Raw genomic sequence first — 18,749 nt, forward strand, 5'->3', positions numbered from 1 at the left:
TGGCGCGACAATAGCGACAATGATGCTGCTAGTGCTTGAAGGGCATCAGGACTTCAAAGATTTGCTACCACAGCACGGTGCCACTAGCAACTGGATGAGCTCTGATCATCGAATCTCGGGTTGGTGACGAATTACACGTTGAATCATTCATCTTGGTAAGCCGTACGAGAGATTTCAAGCTTTTTCGGGCGGCTGAATTCGAGCCCCGAGATTGGGGGACAAATGTAAGAACGATCACCAAACAGGAAGGTCATCTGAACATGGAAATGAGTTGCAAATGCGCTAAGGATGTCACTTTCGAGCTCCAGGCGTTCGTGCCGAGATCCGGTTGAGTCTGGGGCTTGAGCTGCTGCTAGACAAGCCTGTGGAAACGCGGACGTGGGTACAAGCTGCGCGTATGGCTACGAGTTTTCTGGGATCGATGAACTTCAAGTGCTGAGGCCATCCTTGCCTGGACGTGATTGCGTCGAATTCAAAGTCTTCACGAATCACGGAGACGATGATGACAGCCATAATCGCGGCACGATATTAAAGTGTCACCCACGAAGGCAGGCAATCAGTCCGGAGTAGCCCGTCGGGTCAGAAAGCTTGTCTGCCAGGCGACAATTACCGAGGTTTACATACTAAGCCAGGATAACTTAACCTTAAACAATCGAGCGAGCCTCTTAAATCTCCACCACCGCTACATGTAGACACGCTGCCGAAACTCTGGGAGCTCGTTTATCCATGCAATTTGATAATCTCTTTGGCTACTTTCTCGGCAGCAATAACAAATCCAGCTTGCGAATTCGCAGTGAAAATCCCATTGAGTATTCCTGCGTCAACAATGTGCAGGCTTTTCGTTCCATAGACTTGCGCGTTGAGATCAACGACGGGTTTACCACCTTCCAGAGCAGAGTCGGTTCCAAGACGGGTGGTTCCAACCCAGTGATTGGCAGTACGGCCAATATCCACAAACAACTACTCACACAATATGTTCAGCGTACTTGCTTTCATATCGACTTCCGAGCGAAAAGTAAGATTGACTCACCTTTTGGACGTAGTCTCGCACGTCTTGACTAGGGGCGGGGTTGATCATTGTAGCGCCAGGAATGGATGGAATTGCCTTGATAACTCTACTGACTGTGGTTACAACAGTCACAAAGTCGAGATTCCCTTCGTCATTGAAGTAAGAAAACACACTGACGTTCATAATGAGGGACGAGTTGATTGTGGCGCGACCCCTCGAAGTCTTGCCGAGTCCAAGGGCAGCTGCCATGCCAGAAGTATCTGTGGGTATCAGTAATGATCATCTGAGAACAGAAAATGACTATGCACTGTATGTCTTGCCTTTATGCGGCCCGCTAACATAGCTCATCCATTGAAACCCTCTTTCGATGCCATCCTCTCCTTTGACCGCATCCCAGAAGATGGGGTTATTGTCTGGGGCTGCTTGGGTCAGTATGCCTGATCGGTTGGCCGCAAGATCACTGTCAGTCAATAATGTCAAACCATCTCGCATGGAGAGGTCTGTTATCTCACATAGGTATGCTGCAGCGTCATCCGGACTGGGATTGTCGTAAGTGCTATTGAAGTCGTAGTTGGCTATGCCTGGGTACTCGAAGAGAATGTTTGTCTGAGGAGGATTAACTTAATTATACTACGCTGAAGCAAGTATTACGTTCACATGGTCGTCGAGGTTGTGACCGACCGGAAGATCAATCCACTGGGTAGAGTCGATGAATACGTCGCCTTCGGTTTTCTGGGCAGTCTCTAGCTGATCTTTCGGGCCAATCCCACCTTTCGAGAGTGTTAGCAGTCATCTCGCCATTGGATTGAGAGGGGAACACTCACTCCGAAACAGAATCTTAGCTGAGCCAAATACTCCAGCAGAAAGAATGACTCGGTCACCAACAGCAAGTTTAATGGTACCATCGTAACCGCCCTCGCCAGCAGACTCTACTTGCACACCACTGACACTATCTCCCCTTCTCTCCACTCTAGTGACGAGTGTGTTCGTCCAGAGCTTAACGTTACCGCGAGCTGCTACTGACACAAGATGGGTTTCCAAGAGCCCACCTCGCTCGCCATGCTGGTAAAAGTACTCTGATTGGGAAACGGTTCTTCTCTTGGCATCTGGCTCATCGTTTGCCTTAACACTGTTCCATCCGTTTTCGACGAGCCCCTTCATCATTAGGTCTCTGGTCTGACGGTTGTGTAAGACACCATCTTTGCAAGGGACGTCAGTCCACGGAACACGCCTGAAGGCTCGGTTTGTGACAGCAGACAGGTTCTTGGCCTTCCAGCCATCGGAAAACTGTGTATCCCAGTCCAAGCTTTGAAGGCTACAGAATGTTAGTAACGGCCAAAGAAGATTGAATAGGAAACAGAAAAGATGCACTAACCTTGAATCAAAGGCCCACGTTGATAGCAGTTCCACCGCCGAGAACACAGCCTGCCATGGGAACAACATCCAGACATTTGATGCCAGCGCTATCTTGCCATATGTGCCCGTAAAGCCTAGGAACGTCGAACCTTGTAAGATTGGAATTCTCAAGCCAGGCCCCTCCCCGCCCTACACACAATTGTCAGAGCTTGGTACCGTAGTTGGCACAGCGATCTTTATTGACTTACTTCCGCCCCATCTGAAAGATGATGGAGGTTCTCTTTCGATTAGAAGCACACTCTTGCCACTAGCAGAAAGCTTATCAGCAGTGACTATTCCTCCCGGGCCACCATACATGCCGGCACTTAGCTCGTGAAGTTTGCAGGCGACCGTTCGAGTCAGTGTGCACCTTCGGGGCTGTAAATTGCCGTGACATTGAGGATAGTCGATGCATTGCCCGCGGAGCCTTAAGGCTTGGCAAAACAGTTCATTGCGTCAATTTGTTGTTTCATCTTGGCAAAGACATTTGGAACAGGATTTCCTGCTGTCCATGTGAAAAGATCGGAATAGTCACCTCCTTAATTTCATACATGGCCAAAAATAAGGCATTCCGATGAATGCAGTAGCTGGGCGCTGTCTGGCAGGTCTAATGCCTCACTGCGTGGGAATAGTGTTGCTTGACGGGATTTAAATCCTGCGCTTTTGGCTCATGGGATGAATTATCATGTGAGATGAAATTCAAGGTATCTTGTAGCGTTTGATACTCAAGGACTGCGGCATAGTATGTTTCCGAGATCCTGATAGAGACTAAGCACGGCCAAAGATCGAGATAGCCAACTTCATTCAGACATGGTAAGACCTATTAGGCAGCAATAAAAGTCTGTCGAAGTGGATTGAGTCCCAATCTCAAATACATCAAGCTCCAGTGATAAAGCCCATCCACTAGCACATGGGAATCGCCATTTGGAGACTGACCAATTTCCTTTTCAAACGCTCAACTTCGCCTTGTGGGAAGAAACAAAAGAAGGTCTACTCACATCGGCCTTACACTTTCCAATGGCATAAGATATGAGCCCTCCACTTATCTTGGTAACAAAGGGTTTGACTAACGACCAGGAGCAGCAAGACCTTGATGGTACAAGACCGAAAAGTCGTCAGACCCGTCAAAAACTTCAAAATGAAAGGGACGAGACTCGAACTCGCGCGGGTTGCCCCACCAGGAAACAGATGTTAAGCTGACCTTAACCTGGCGCCATAACCAACTCGGCCACCCTTCCGATTGTTGGATCTCCGCATTGAAATTTGTGTATATGCTGCCAGTCGGCTTGCTAGGGATCCCATCCTGTGTCCTTACCATGCGTTGCGCTGATGAGTGCCTCATAATATTAGAGTTACTCTTCAAGTTCGTATTCCAATCCACTGGAGACATTTCGCCGCATACTCAGCAATCACTTACGTTCGGCGTAACCACACTCTCTGGCAGAGACATGGATCGTAGAACAAGAACGCGTCTGCAGCGATCGACCCGCGACTTGATATCCTGCATACAAGCAAACTCCGATGCATTTTACCATTCCACGCACAAGTCCTCTCACAGCTGAAGTACCAGCCTTATGTCAGGGATAGGAGGAATGCTTTTGTTGGAAACTGAGAATATTCGTGATTCAGTTGAGCGCTGAAGATGTTTGCCTTGTCCAGAGCACCGTCGCACGGTCCAGCGCTACTAAGCCGCTTACCACAGCCCTATCATGGCCTGGATCACGCCGTCGAGCCCTGGAAATCCCCAGACTTGGCGCGATAGTCCCCGGAGAACTACAGCGTGACTTGTTTGTATTCGGATCCTGAGAAGAAGTGTTTGGGGGAGGAACGTCCCTCAACTAGCAGAGGATCAAAGAAAAAAAATTTAACATTGACGTTGGAAATGAGGTTGAACACCAACATGGAAATCTCAAACCTTAGTTGGACAAAGCGTGGAGGTGGCTTGAAGCTGAGCCGAAGAAAGCAACAGTGAAGGTTTGAGACATCTGCTTGTCATCAGACGAAGCGCGCAGGCACGAGGCACCCAGCCGGCTGGATGACTGCATACATCAGCAGACGGCAACATCCATTCGATCACCACAAGTGCGCTAATCTTTTCCATTTCTGCGGCACGTATTCTAGACTGAAGCCATTTTGTTACTTTCGATATCTGTTTCCGTTTTCAGTCAACACCTGATTACACCTGCACATCCCTGTAGCTCCGCTTAAAGGCAAGTCAAATTCTCGGAAATCTAGAGCGGCGTGAGCGGCAGCACTAATCTTGTAGATCCGATCTTGGAGACGATAGCCATGCCATCTCCTCGGGCCGGCCGCATAGATCGGACAGATCCGGCCGAAGAATTCATCTCGACTCTTTTTGGACGGGTGAAGTGACCAGCTCTGGACCATGATGACCGGAAACGGATCATATGGGGTGCAGACTGGAGTGAAGCTAGAAACCAAATTTCCGTATCGAAGATCCGCTCTAGAGAGCCTGGGAATGTTCCCATGACCGCCGCATGCATCCGCAAGCGATGACCGCCCAAATAGCACCAAAATCTCCAATTAGAGGCTGCCTCAAAAGTTGGGAGGTTTAAGTACCGTGTCATCCAGACTAGACTGTCGTCAATTCTATCAGCCCCTAACGCAGACCGCGGCTTTCTTTGTTATAAGGTCCATCAACATCAATACTTTGTCGTCTTGTGAAGAATGGTTAAAATCGCCATTGTTGGACTGCTGTCCTTGGCGGGGATCGCTGCAGCGGCCACCTCTCCAGATCAGACCTGTGGAGGTTCCAACAGTTACACCTGTCCAGGATCTCAATGCTGTAGTCAATACAACTGGTGGTAAGGTTAACCTCGATGATGATAGACGAGACTGCGAAGAATTACAAAAGCTGACCTGGTACACTAGTGGAACAACTGACGCACACTGCGGAACAGGATGTCAATCCAAGTTCGGCAAATGCATAACTGGCTCTAGCAGCAGCGGGAGCGGCAGCACCAGCACTAACGGCAAGGTCAGCTCTGATGGCACCTGTGGCGGCACCGCGGGATACACCTGTAAGGGAAGCACTTTCGGAACCTGTTGCAGCCAGTGGGGATATTGCGGCAACACAGATGCCCATTGCCTCAACTCTTGCCAGTCAAAGTTTGGTGACTGCAGCTCCGTCACCAACGGTGGCAAGACGGTCAGCCAGGATGGAACCTGCGGTGGAACAGGTGGAAACACGTGTCGAGGTAGCAACTTCGGTGACTGCTGCAGTCAGTGGGGATATTGTGGCTCGTCTACCGATCACTGCAGCACCGGCTGCCAGTCATCCTTTGGAACCTGCTCTGCGTCCTCAGGCGGAGGGGCTGCAGCCTCTTCTTCAGCAGCGCAGCCTGCATCCACTGGCGTCAAGATGAGTCCAGACAACACTTGTGGTGGCTCCAATGGCTATACATGCCCTTCTGGCTTGTGTTGGTAAGTCATAGACAATACTTCTTCCTATACTCCTGCATTAGTAGACCACTGACATCTTATAGCTCGAAGAATGGATACTGCAACACCGGCGACGACTTCTGTGGCTTTGGATGCCAGACATCTTTTTCACTAGGGACGTGTTCAACCTGCCCTGGCTCAGCATGCGCAGGTACGGTGACCAGCAACCCAACTTGCTCCGCAAACAACGGCTACTGCTGGACATTGAGTTCGAAGAAGTTCCAGATCATTTGCGGAAGGCTTGCCTCCGGAGACTATCTTGGCTACGTCGATGCCACAAGCTTGGGTGATTGCATTTCGAAGTGTGCTGCAAACTCAGCGTGTGTCGCTGCTTCATTCTATCAGGGCAGTAGCACAAGCTGTAGTTTACTGAGCAGTTATCAAGGGTCTGCTTATGGCAACTCGGCAGGTGGTCAGCAGAACCATGCTTACGTCCGCGGTTCCAGCTGCGGGTGAAGGTGTGTTGCGAACGTGCCAGGCGGCTTAACTACGGGTTACGATCACGGCAACGAAGGCGATTCCTGTGGCATACGAATTTCCCGTCAGAAAACACCATAGGTCTGTATACTTGATTAGAAAATACCCCGGTACTGACTACTCAACTACGACGAAGGATGAATATCAGAGACGGGCCGTATCCGGCTAGCTGCAAAAATTGACTTTCAAGAGGCCATGTGTACTATTCAGGAACATGCAGCCTACGCGATCTTCGGATCCATAGCAGAAATTCGGCTAAATTGTCACGGCCCTAACAAGAAGCCAATTCCCATGTTATTCTGTCTCACAAGTCTGTGGCTTCAAGTTCTGCGCCACAATCAAGCAATTGCTTCACAGCTGGGAGCGCAGGTCCGATATGCTTATCACTAACAGCGGCCAATAGAGGTGTACGCCCCGCTTTCCCGCGGGCGTCTACTTCAGCACCCAACCTGACTAGAGTCTTGATGACGCGAGGGATAACTTCGGAACGACACCCTTTGATTGCATGTTCCAAGTCAGTGCTGCCCTCTGCACCTTGTAAATCACACTTGGCGCCATGTTGAACAAGAACCTCAAGAACTTTTCTTTGACCAGCTCTGGCCGCTAACATCAATGGTGTCTGTCTTTTGTGTGCCACCGAGTTGGTGTTCGAATCCTGTTGGAGAAGTACCTCAACGACGTCCAAGTAGTCCGACTCGGCAGGAAAATGAAGCGCCGCCATACCATCGCGATCTTTTGGTTCCACATCGGCGCCTTTGTCGAGAAGCTTTCGTACACAGTCGAGATTTCCTGATTTAGAGGCCCAGTGAAGGGGTGTCCTCTGAATCTCGTCTTTTGACTCCATTGGCGTATCTACCACTTAGTTCTAAATAATATCCTCGGATAAGTTATACGGGTATATTTTGAGTTAGCGTTCTACTTTGGCTGATTTTAGAGAGAATGCGAGCAGATGAGGTATTATACGATTAGGATGATGAACGATCTAGACTTTCATTACATATCAAGTATACGAAGGAACGTAGAAAGCGCTGGATAGGAGACTTCCAGTAAGGAAAGCGTCCTCGCATGATGAATAGTGAAAATACTTCATAATAAGCGGAGTAGCTGCGCCATGACAGGGTCATTGACAAGCTTATATGTGCTGACAAGAGTGCTCAAGAACAGTGATCCGTAGGGAAGACCAGGAGCACAGAAGTCCGATCCAACAGCAGATAGTGGGGAAACAAGACTGACTGCTACATGGCTGACTGTATAGCCGTTACTTCCACGAATTGGCTTTTTCCCAAGATGAAATACCCCTCACATGCTGCCCACTGTAGTTGCGAGACCTGCGGCAGCAGATTAAATCAGCGATGCTCCGACTCCTGTTGCTTGACCAAAGTCTGTGTGGCCGTCTGAATCTTGTGGAACCGCCACGGTTTGATCTTTCTTTCAAAGAGCTCGTCCAGCTCGGCTGCGGATCGTCTGCAAAAGAGCTTGTATTAGCAAGTGACTATGCTGGCAAAATGTGTAGGATGGATTGTCTACCCGGCGGTATCGGGGATAAGGAACCAGATGCCAATCACGAAAGGCAGCCCAACGCCAGCATAGAACCAGCCTGTTTTGAGACCCCAGTTCCACTTATTGGCGTTGACCACTAGATCATCTTGTCAGTACTTCTTCTATCAAGTACCCCTTGGTCTCGAAGTTGATCAACGTACTGTAAGGCACTAGAACGTTCATGACGATACCAATGACACAGGTACAGGCGGCACCGAAGCCGGCTGTGTGGGGGCGTAGCCGCTGCGACGAGATCTCGCCGATGAATCCCCAACCGGCCGCCCCGCTAGCCGTCATGCCAATATCTTCAAAAACAATCTTGTTAGCAGGCACGTGTACAATGATCAAAAGGTCCGCCCCTTTTTGATGAATTGTACGACGAAAACTTACTCCAAAAGCAGGCGAACAGCACGAATACGTATGTCGACGCCCTGACCTGCTTATTCACGCCGATGATGCCGATGACTGCGCAAGAGACCCAGCACAGCGTGATGCCTCCGCACGCGATCCACCGTCTACCAAGCCAATCAGCCGTGAAAATAGTCACGATAATTGTGGCAATGTTGATTGACGATGTGATGACCTTGATAAGGAACGGGTCCTGTAGCCCCGCCTGCTGAAAGAAATATGTCCCAAAGGTCGCAAACAGTGTGAGGCCGATAAACTGTTGCGACAAGTTTGTCCAGAGGGAGATCAGCGTCCGCAGTCCATCGGTGCCCCGGAATATCGCCGTCCACTTCTCGCGTTTCTGCTCCATCGCTACGGAACGCTCGTGCTCCACCGTCATCAGCAACGTTGCGTACTGTCGGTCGAGGTCGAAATCGGGAACGCCGCGATATAACCAGGCGAGAGACTTCTTTGCGCGCGACTCATCGCCACGATTGACGCACCAAGCTGGGGATTCGGGCAGAAAGACGTATATGAGGATCATGAGGCCAATTTGCGCCCATTGCGTGTATATAGGGTTCAAGTAGTTGTATGGCTCGTTCTTGTTCAGGTTTTGTAGCGCGACGTGGGCGCAGAAGGTGCCAACGGTCCACCAGAAGGAGTAGCACATGAGCAGGCCGCCGCGGATCCGAACGGGTGCGACCTCGGCGATGTAGACGGGGAGGGTCGACTGCAGGCAGCCGACGCCGACGCCGGCAAGGAGCTTTGCCACGAGCCAGGCGGGCCAAGCGCGCGCGACGCTCTCAACGGCGACGCTGACGGCGAGGACAAGCCAGAGGGTGTACATGGCAACCTTCCGGCCGAATCGAGAGGAGAGAAAGGGGATGGTGGTCATGCCAAGGACCTGGCCGACGGACATGATGGAGGACCAGCCCGAGAGGATGGGGGAGTCAAGGTAAGGTTTTCCGGAGGCGTCGGCAAGGGTCGCGAATTGGCGGACAAAGCCCTTATTTGCTACGATGCTGGCATTCATGCTGGATGTGGGTGGAGTGACGGGGTTAGCAATGTAAACTAGAGATTGGGGCAAAATGGATGCGCGTGGAGGAGCAAAGTGTGAAACGTACCCGATTTGATAGCCATCAGTAGCGGCGCTGAAGGCCGCCGCGAAGCACGCAGCTGAGGCGATCTTGAAGAGCTTGACCGTCTCCCATATGGATAGAGACTCATATCCCGAAATGTTTTGGCCGCGGGTTGCCGCGTCGACAGCTGCGTCGCTAAATTTCAGGCCATCATCCGCCGGGTATTCAACGTAGGCCACGTTGTCGACCGGCTTCTTGGGAGTTCCACGTGGAGATGTCATTACTGCGCAGGATAAAGGGCAAAACCAGAAAAGAGTATGGCTACTAACTTTTTGGTATGATGATTGCTATTCTATTTCGGAATCTGGCTTGGTTTTTATCTTGACACATCGGCACGTGTTGTCACGAAACGAAACGATTTTCATCGCGACGGTGGTGGTCTAGACCTATCGGAACAGTCTGCAAACAACGTCTTGTGTCCAGCTCACCAAAGACCTTCGTATACGATAGTGTGATGGACTTGCCCAAAGAATGGACAATTCTGTCCGCTGCCATGGACATTTGCTCGCATTCGTATTGTGGGTCCGCTGCTCGTTGTCTATTTTCCCAAGCCTTTTCATCACGAATGATCCGGGGTATGGGACCCCGCGAGGACCCCACGGGGATGATCTAGGTTACTTTGGGGGGGGGGGGGACTTACCCAAGACGGGCGTTCCGAGGCTTCGGACTATAAACAAGTACGGAGGATACCGAAGCTATCGCTAATTAGTACCTGGGACAAGCACGCATAATCCTTTACTAATTGGGACGTTGACACGATTGATGTCAAGCTTGGAGACTGTTCGTATCTTCCGTATGCCGTACACGGGGCTTTCCCATTGGGCTGCCATCAGTTACGCTTTACTATGCAGTAGCGACCTCCGATGCAATGCGACGTGGTGGTTGGGGCTAGTAAACGTCCATATATCTCATTGGATGAGAGTACGAAAAAATGTACGAAAATTCTCCAAAAGATGGACCGGAATTGGGTGACTGTTGGGTGCTTTGAGGAAAGGCTACCCGAGTAACCGGGAATGGCACCATGATCATTGATGAGGATACAAGGACTAAGACACTGGGTGACATAGGTCGAACTGAAGTTGTCAAGTTTACGAGAGGGGGATGGCGAAGACATTTCCTCTTGAAACTTTGAGAGTTTGTTGATAGTGTCTACATGTACCCTCAAGTACTCGCATATCAGGTAAGAAGAAGGAAGATCAGATTTCTGAAAGGTGCAATTGATTTGATTAATCAGAACAATGGTGTCATTTGGAAGTCGACTTGCAAGAGAAGACGTAATCTACTTGATAAACCCGCCATCCCAAAGTACATGTCACCTCTTGCACAACATACTCCATGATCAAGTACCGTTAGCAGGCTGCTTATACTCAACACCGTCGATGGTGGTGACCAAAGTCCCACTCGCGTTGAATAAGTTCAGCTCCGCGTCAATAATCAAGTGAAAACCCCCCTCGCTAGTCTTCTTAGTCCCATTGACCACCCCAGTCTGAACAATATCAGAAACCCAGTCAACCTGATTCGTCCAGAAGTTGGGGAGAAGAATCTTCACCGTGACGTCCTCAAAGCCATTCAGGATGTGCCCCCCATCATCCGAGTAGTTGGTGTAGTTCACTGCAACGCTGCCCAGCCCGCTTACATTAGTAGAGTCCGGAGCAATGCTTACACCAGCAATGCCAGAAACCTTCCCACGGAGTGTATAGTTGCCTGGCTCGACCGTGAACGGCGACTCCGGGATAGCTGTGCCCGGAGGAAATGGCGTGGCCCAAGGGATCACGTCCGGAATCTTGTAAATTGGCGCCGGCGAGGTAGCCTCGCGACCAATCCGTTGAGCCAACATCACGCGATACTCCCTGCCTCCTTGGGCCGTAGACTCGGGGCAAGGAAGGGGATTCGCACCACCACATGAAGGGGAGACCACGAGAGCCTGCCAGTACGTAATCTTTGTTCCGTCCAAGGAGAAGGCCGGGTCCGCTCTGCCATTCCAGTTCGGGTCGTTGATGGCGCCGCCGCTCTCGACCCCCGCAGCGTTGATCCGCTGACCATAATAGTCGCCGCGATCGCCGTAGCGATCGATTAAGATTGGCTGGAAGAAGCGACGGGGGCCGTTGTTGCGAGTGGAGGCGGCCACAGTCACAGCAACGAGGTCGATCAGGGGCGGGATCCCACGCATGCCAGACATCCACATCTGGCGGTTCGTACCTCGCGTGTCCATGGCAACGAACCAGTCGTTATCGGCGGAGAAGGCCATGGGATCCACGTATTCTGGGTGGCTAGTGAGGCGGCGGACGGCGCCCGTCTGTACATGTACGGCGAAGACGTCGATGTTGGTTGACTCAACGGGGTTGCCGATATAGGTGATCTCTTCGCCGTTCCCGCTGAAACCGCGCAGCTCGCCAACGGTGATAGCATTGTTGTGGATGATGAGTTCGGAGCCATTGGTTGTGATGGGGTTCGCGCGCGTAGGGTCGAAGAGCAAATTCACGTCGACGAGATCATAGCGAGAGGCGAGTGGTTCGCCCACAGTTGGCTCAGCGTTGAAATTGAGGCGGCCAGTGTAAGCGAATTGACCGCCTGTACTGGTGAAAGAGCTCCATCCCATATGAACGTCGTCTGGGTGCAGGCGCATTTCGCGAGGACTGCCGCCCTTCCCCGAGCCATCGGCTGCAGTGTTCCAGTGGATCGGGTAGATGTATGTCTTGTTCGGGGTGCATGCATCGCTTTCCAGAGGCGCCCCGCCGCAGTCCAGAATGTTGTGACCCCAAAGCGCCTTGTCGCCGCTGCGGAAGACGTGGGGATAGTCCTTCTGGGGGTCAAGGGAGATGGCGTTGACGGCGGGAACACCGCAGCTCAGACACTTCCATGGATCGCCGTTGGTGAAGTTGGTGCCATCTGCCTTGATGAGAAGAACATGCTCCCCATCGTAGATGCTTGCAGGGTTGGGAGCTGTAGGGGCGCCGGTGAAGACCACGTTGACGATAACATTTTTGCCATCCGGTGTGAAGTCTCCCGCCTGAAAGTCGCCGACGGCTTTGGCGATGCATCCTGTCCCACGAGGGTTGATCAAAGTTGTACAAGAACCTTCATCGGAAGATGGAGCTACGGGGGGAAGAGGTAGCTCAATAATATGGAATACTTCCGGTTGTGGGGGTGAAGGTACGGTATCCGCCGTTCCGAGGCTGGCTGTGAGAGCAACCGCGAGGATAGAAGATAACATGGCTGAGACAGTTGTGTGAAATCGAGGAATTCGCTTCTCGACAATGTTGTGACACATCTATATAGCCGTGCTCTCAATCTCACATATTTCAGCGACCAGCAGTCGTCTTTATGATCATGGAAAACTCTCGGACCTAAATCTGGCGTGAAGATCTTAATACGAACTTTTCGGGCTATTCTGGAGACAGCGTCGCTCATGAAAATTGGGGCCCATGAATACGGAATACGGCTCAGCATGCGAGGATGCTAACTCGACTTGTGGACTCATGAACAACAAGCTAGATGCCAATAGCACCCCCTCTTTGAAAACTGTTTCCGTCTGAGTCTATCCCGATACTACCTTCCGCAAGTGGATGCCATGTGGTCAAAAGTCTCCTACGGTCGTGGGAATGGAAATCTTCCCCGACTACCCATTCTCCTGAAGGCGTAATAAGGTATCTTCCAATAAACCGTAATAGAGATGTCTGCATGTTGCAATCACGAGAGAAAGTGTTTGCCAGACTGCAAGATCTGGGCGAATTTCATACGTACTTTGGAGCTCCAGGATACCTCTAAGAGTCATTATTGAACTCAAGCGGCTTTCCGATTCTTTTTTATACAACGACATCCCGTTGTTCCACCAATGATTCATCTAAAAACTAGTCTAATTCTGGTTTCGGTCTCATGGTCAATTGCACTACTCCTGTGTCATTTGCATTGTTCTTAGCAACATAAAAGAAGAGCAGAGCTAGTGGGGTGACCCTCTTCGTCGCCGGAATGTATCTCTCAAATACAGGGCAGATCCTTTGGGCGTCCTCTTCTGCGTCTCAAAGTCTACATGAAAAATTCCGAACCGTGGACCATACCCAGCTGACCATTCTATTTGGGCTATGTTAGATCCATTCGGGTCGACTTGCGAATACTGATCTTCGAGGGGGTTAACTTACCAAAATTATCCATAAGGCTCCAAGCATAATAACCCTCTACTCTGACCCCGTCTTCATAAATGGAGCGAGATATAGCGTCAAGGTAGAGGCCAAAGTATCTCTGACGGAAGTTATCCTTTCGCGCAACATCAACATCGATTTCACCGGGACAGGGACACCCATTTTCCGTGACTATGATGGGAAGCTGATACCGATTCCACACCCAGTTCAATAACTTCCGGAATCCTTCTGGCGCAAGTCGTAGCCACTGGACGCCCGACATGGGTCCAATCTCCACTCCTTGCTTATTAACTGACGTCTCTTCGATATTGCCGGTCCAGTCATCATCTGCTGGGGGGTCTGGCAGAGCACGCGCGTACTTGGTAGAGTAATGGTTCATACCATAAAATGCGTTGATTGGGGCAGTCTTCCGAAGAAGAGCACGTTCTTCCGCCGTAAACTCAGGGAGGCGCGAGCCGAGGTATGCTCTCATTGAGGATGGGTAGTCTGTTCCCAGAAACACTGGGTCTCCGAACCAGCCAATGTAAAACTCCATTCTGCGTTGAGCGGCTTCTACGTCGGTCTGATTGCCTTCCTCAAAAGGTTCGTAAAAATGTCCGTTGAGAACAATCGATATTTCTCCTTTCTGAGATGGTTGAAACTCTTCCGCATAAACTTGTACCACGGAGGCATGAGACAAAATGATTGTATGACCGACGCGCCAAGGTTCTGTCTTGGTGTTGGCACCACTGGCAGCACAGCGGCCTGGCGCCAGTACGCCACTGTGATGCGCGAAGATCGAGATGATATAGGGCTCATTGAAGGTCACCCATTTCTTGACTCGATCGCCAAACCGAGAGAAGCAGATCCGGGCGTAGTTCTGGAAATCAGCTCTATACTCAGCTGTGTCGAGTAATCCTTTGTACCTTTCGTAGAGCTCTTGTGGGAGATCCCAATGGTAAAGAGTCACCACAGGCTCGATGTTGTTTGCCAAGAGTCGGTTGATGAGATCGTCATAGAAAGCGACACCTTTTTCGTTGATAGGGTCATTGCGTCCCCCGAGAGGAATTATGCGTGTCCAGGCCAGAGAAAATCGGTAGACGTCAACGCCGAGGGAGGACATGAGTCCTACATCTTCGGCTACCCTGTTGTAGTGGTCGCATGCTACATCGGCATTCTCGCCATTTGTTCTTGACGGCTCGAGATGGGTGTACACATCCCAAATCGACTTCCCTTTTCCATCTTGGGAAATGCCACCCTCAATCTGGACGGCGGCAGTGGCGGTGCCCCAGACAAAATCTGACGGAAGTCGGAGATCCTCAAGTGGGAGATCATGGCCGGTTGACTGACTGTATGCTACCAGGTCTCCAGCCTGGAACATGGCCGCTTCTTTGGACATGATTGGAAAACAAGCCTGGTTGAGATCGGAATGATGATGACAATGCCAGCCGGGCTGGGTGCAAGCGTCAAGCAGTCTTTGATCAGACTAATGGGACAATTTAAGTACCAGAACACTGCAGCAAATACTCGTATCAACATTCACCGAGCCTGTTCTGATGATACAGCGATCCTCCTGTTCTTGGTCAGCTCGCTGCGGGGAGGGGCTCATAACTCAGCATGGATGGTTAACGAGGACCAGTCAAGACAGGCACCTTGGGCTCAACTGACACGTCAAAAACCAAGCTTCCTGCTTGAAAGTACCCTCGTAACTTGGCATCAATACGATATACGTACGAATACGGGTGGAGACTGTTGGACTTAGGTCACTAGAAGATCTGCGCCTGGTTTTCCGCCGCTGTGCTCCAGGCGAAAATTACCAGAACAAGACAATAAAGATGGTTCCTAGCTGAGGTCGCTGTATGTTGCGCCGACACAGCAATCTTTCGGGGCTTAACAGGAACCCGAGAAGATGCTGCCTACGGCTGTAAGAATTTCAGGTCGGAATTACTACAGATGCTGAGTGATGAGCCATATCGATGGGCAAGCTCACGACCTTTGCGGATTATTGAGACCCATTCTCGCTGGCCACATCAAGACCGACTTCTGAAAAGACGCCATCGCAGTTCATCATTCACAACAGCGAGTTTTACATCATGGCTACGGTTACCTCTGTTCAGTTCGAGCACTATCATGCCTCTGGCTGTATTGGAGTTCATGAGACCACACCAAGACTCTCTTGGAAAATCGAGGGAGTCTCCACAGACTTTCGTCAAACTTCCTATGAGATTGAGCTCTCTGAGACGATTCTTACTATCTCAAAGGTCGTATCGACCCTGAAATGTGTATCATCTGCATCAAGTTTGGTGCCGTGGCCATTTCGAAAGCCACTTTCTTCACGTCAGCGGATTTCGGTGAGAATCAGAATCTGGGACCAGGACGAGAAGGCGACTGATTGGAGCAAACCATCGCACCTTGAGGTCGGTCTTCTTGCTCGTACAGATTGGAATAGTGAGCGCATCGCTGCACCCTGGGGCCCCGGTACAGTCGCTCCCGACCCAGAGCAGCTCTTTCGCAAGCAATTCTCAGCCAATTTCCCCGCCCTTCAGGCTAGATTGTACGTCACAGCACAGGGCGTTTACGAGGCAGAAATTAACGGTCAGCGAGTTGGCGACTATTTCCTCGCTCCAGGATGGACATCTTATGAAGGAAGACTTCAGTATCAGACGTATGATGTCACTTCGTTGCTTTCTAGCAATCAGCCTGAGAACTGCATTGGAGTCCGTGTTGCAGAAGGGTGGTTTTCTGGGCGTATAGGATTTGAGGGCGGTCATCGAAATATCTGGGGTCCTCACACAGCACTTATTGCTCAGCTGGAAATCATATCTGCCGATGGGATTATCCAGAGAATCTCGACAGACGGATCCTGGCAGGTCGCTCGTGGTCCCATCAGACTTGCTGAGATCTACGACGGAGAGAAGTATAACGCCACCCTTGAGTTGTCAAATTGGTCGAAATGGGTGGCCGCCAGCATGTCGGACGGACTTCGCTTTGAGAAAGTGATAACTCTGGAATTCTTACCGATTTCGACCACTTTGGTCGCTGGATACGGCGAGCCGGTGCGGAGAACTCAAGCCGTCGGGCCTGTCAACCAAATAACGACTCCCTCCGGCAAGACGATCATCGACTTTGGTCAAAACCTCGTCGGCTATCTCAAGTTCCGTAACATCAAAGGACCCAAAAATCACAAAATTACCTTCTCACACGCCGAGGTGCTAGAGACGAATGAGCTCGGAACGCGCCCTCTGCGTATCTGTGAAGCTGTAGATGAGTACATCTTGAGCGGTACGCCGGAGGGAGAAGGGTATGAACCTCGATTCACATTTCACGGCTTCAGATATGCACAGATCGATGGGTGGACCAGTGATCATGACTTAATATCATCAGTCGAAGCCATAGTCTGCCATACAGATATGAAGGCTGCTGGGTCATTCTTCTGCTCCGACCCCCTCCTGAATAAGCTATACCAAAACATTGTTTGGGGCATGCGCGGAAACTTTTTGTCTGTACCGACAGACTGCCCTCAACGAGATGAAAGGCTTGGTTGGTCGGGTGACCTAGCGCTTTTCGCACCGACGGCAACTTTGTTATTTGACTGCTATGGAATGCTGAAGAACTGGCTCATTGATGTAGCATACGACCAAGACGTTCTGGGTGGTGTGCCGCCGATGGTTAGTCCGAATGCCACACTTCCAGATCCGATATGGTGTAGAAAAGTGCCTTGCGCTATCTGGCATGATGTTACTATTCTAGCTCCTTGGGCGCTCTATCAAGAGACTGGAGACGACAGCATTCTATCCCAACAGTATGGCAGCATGCTGACTTGGATGGTCAAGTTGCCGCGCAACCAATCTGGTGCAAAGCACTTGTGGGACAACTCAGTCTTTCAGCTCGGCGTGCGTGGCTCTCCTGATTTAAGTTTTGCGGTCATACTGATGTTCGACAGGATTGGCTCGATCCTACCGCTCCCCCAGATGCGCCGTGGAAATCCCCGACAGACGCGAAGATGGTCGCCAACATGTTTCTCATCCAGAGTCTGCGGCTGATGGCTCGCATATCTGGCATCCTTGGTGAAGAGACCAGGAAGGTCGACTTTGAATCAGAGTTCAGGGCAGCCAAAGCACAGTTCCATCAAGAATACGTGACTCAAAATGGGCGGATTGTGTCAGACACCCAGGCAGCATACGCTTTAGCCATCTGCTTGGATGTGTTGGACGAGTCACAGAAAGTTCGGGCCGGCCAACGTCTAGCGGAACTCGTGAAGAAGAATGACTTCAAAATTGCAACAGGATTTGCTGGAACACCATACCTCTGCGAGGCACTGTTCATCACAGGGCATGTTCAAGTAGCCTACCGCATGCTTTTGGAAAAAGAATGCCCGTCTTGGCTGTATCCCATCACTATGGGGGCTACAACGGTCTGGGAAAGGTGGGATTCTATGCTCCCCGACGGAAGCATCAATCCAGGCGAGATGACCTCTTTCAATCACTATGCCTTCGGTGCTATTGCAAAGTTCCTGTTTGAAAGAATAGCAGGTCTTCAGAGACTTGAGCCAGGGTGGACGAGATGCCGCATTGCTCCAGCTATTGGAGCTGAGTTCTCCCACGCCTCGGCGTCTCATATGAGTCGTCATGGGCTCATCGAGTGCTCTTGGGAGACGAAAGTGGTCAATGGAGGCAAAGAGATGTTGCATGTTAGACTGAGTATACCTCATGGTGTCACCGCCGAGGTTGTGCTACTGAGCGAAGAGGGAGAGAAACTGGAGGTGGTAGGTGTGGGGGAATGGAATTTTAAGACGATTTTTGTCCGGGATTATGACTGGCCTGTATTACCCCTGAAGAGCAAGTCATGAAAATAGATCCTAATAGACGGCAAAGTACCGACTTACTTAAACTTACTGCGACTAACTCGTCGTAGTAGATTAGTAATGCAACGGAAAATGGTGATTATAATTATCAAGGGCATTACAAGTCCGGTTTCTGTTGGTGTAAAGATATCACTGTGTTACGACAATACTTCGTCAATATGTCCGCCGAAAAATAATCAACACGGGTGGGACCTCGGATTGTGAGCGTGCCAAGGTGATGCTATTCAGTTCATCCGACTTGTTGCTTCTTCGCTCCCGCGAAACATACTTTGCAGCCTGAATAAAGTCTCATCAAACTGCAATGTATGGAACCTTGGTCAAACTCATCACTGTGCCTCATGCAAGTGAGAGAACGAATG

At 50.7% G+C, this 18,749-nt stretch overlaps 7 protein-coding genes across 7 annotated transcripts; 3 read left to right on the plus strand and 4 right to left on the minus strand.

The window, feature by feature from the left end:
• Window positions 1-720: 720 nt before the first annotated feature.
• On the minus strand, window positions 721-2,722 carry CPAR01_05808 (cellobiose dehydrogenase; the record flags this gene model as incomplete). The annotated part of the gene is made up of 7 exons (XM_060490084.1): window positions 721-960; window positions 1,031-1,269; window positions 1,318-1,615; window positions 1,661-1,779; window positions 1,834-2,324; window positions 2,385-2,499; window positions 2,614-2,722. The coding sequence occupies 7 exons, from the start codon at window positions 2,720-2,722 to the stop codon at window positions 721-723; spliced, it is 1,611 nt and encodes a 536-aa protein (XP_060351550.1).
• A 2,370-nt stretch (window positions 2,723-5,092) lies between these two features.
• On the plus strand, window positions 5,093-6,322 carry CPAR01_05809 (lectin; the record flags this gene model as incomplete). The annotated part of the gene is made up of 3 exons (XM_060490085.1): window positions 5,093-5,229; window positions 5,297-5,848; window positions 5,911-6,322. 3 exons carry the CDS (start codon window positions 5,093-5,095, stop codon window positions 6,320-6,322), a joined length of 1,101 nt encoding a protein of 366 aa, XP_060351551.1.
• A 325-nt stretch (window positions 6,323-6,647) lies between these two features.
• CPAR01_05810 (uncharacterized protein) lies at window positions 6,648-7,187 on the minus strand (the record flags this gene model as incomplete). The annotated part of the gene is made up of 1 exon (XM_060490086.1): window positions 6,648-7,187. One exon carries the CDS (start codon window positions 7,185-7,187, stop codon window positions 6,648-6,650), a length of 540 nt encoding a protein of 179 aa, XP_060351552.1.
• A 502-nt stretch (window positions 7,188-7,689) lies between these two features.
• On the minus strand, window positions 7,690-9,629 carry CPAR01_05811 (sugar transporter; the record flags this gene model as incomplete). Its single annotated transcript, XM_060490087.1, has 5 exons — window positions 7,690-7,807; window positions 7,871-7,979; window positions 8,044-8,187; window positions 8,273-9,303; window positions 9,394-9,629. 5 exons carry the CDS (start codon window positions 9,627-9,629, stop codon window positions 7,690-7,692), a joined length of 1,638 nt encoding a protein of 545 aa, XP_060351553.1.
• A 250-nt stretch (window positions 9,630-9,879) lies between these two features.
• On the plus strand, window positions 9,880-10,113 carry CPAR01_05812 (uncharacterized protein; the record flags this gene model as incomplete). The annotated part of the gene is made up of 1 exon (XM_060490088.1): window positions 9,880-10,113. The coding sequence occupies one exon, from the start codon at window positions 9,880-9,882 to the stop codon at window positions 10,111-10,113; it is 234 nt and encodes a 77-aa protein (XP_060351554.1).
• A 634-nt stretch (window positions 10,114-10,747) lies between these two features.
• On the minus strand, window positions 10,748-14,925 carry CPAR01_05813 (uncharacterized protein; the record flags this gene model as incomplete). Its single annotated transcript, XM_060490089.1, has 2 exons — window positions 10,748-12,504; window positions 13,548-14,925. 2 exons carry the CDS (start codon window positions 14,923-14,925, stop codon window positions 10,748-10,750), a joined length of 3,135 nt encoding a protein of 1,044 aa, XP_060351555.1.
• Window positions 14,926-15,619: 694 nt separating this feature from the next.
• CPAR01_05814 (uncharacterized protein) lies at window positions 15,620-18,415 on the plus strand (the record flags this gene model as incomplete). The annotated part of the gene is made up of 3 exons (XM_060490090.1): window positions 15,620-17,419; window positions 17,470-18,291; window positions 18,392-18,415. 3 exons carry the CDS (start codon window positions 15,620-15,622, stop codon window positions 18,413-18,415), a joined length of 2,646 nt encoding a protein of 881 aa, XP_060351556.1.
• Window positions 18,416-18,749: the final 334 nt, after the last annotated feature.

The sequence above is a fragment of the Colletotrichum paranaense genome (assembly GCF_030867605.1).
Source record: "Colletotrichum paranaense strain IMI 384185 chromosome Unknown Scaffold_4.1, whole genome shotgun sequence".
In the NCBI taxonomy this organism is placed as follows: domain Eukaryota; kingdom Fungi; phylum Ascomycota; class Sordariomycetes; order Glomerellales; family Glomerellaceae; genus Colletotrichum; species Colletotrichum paranaense.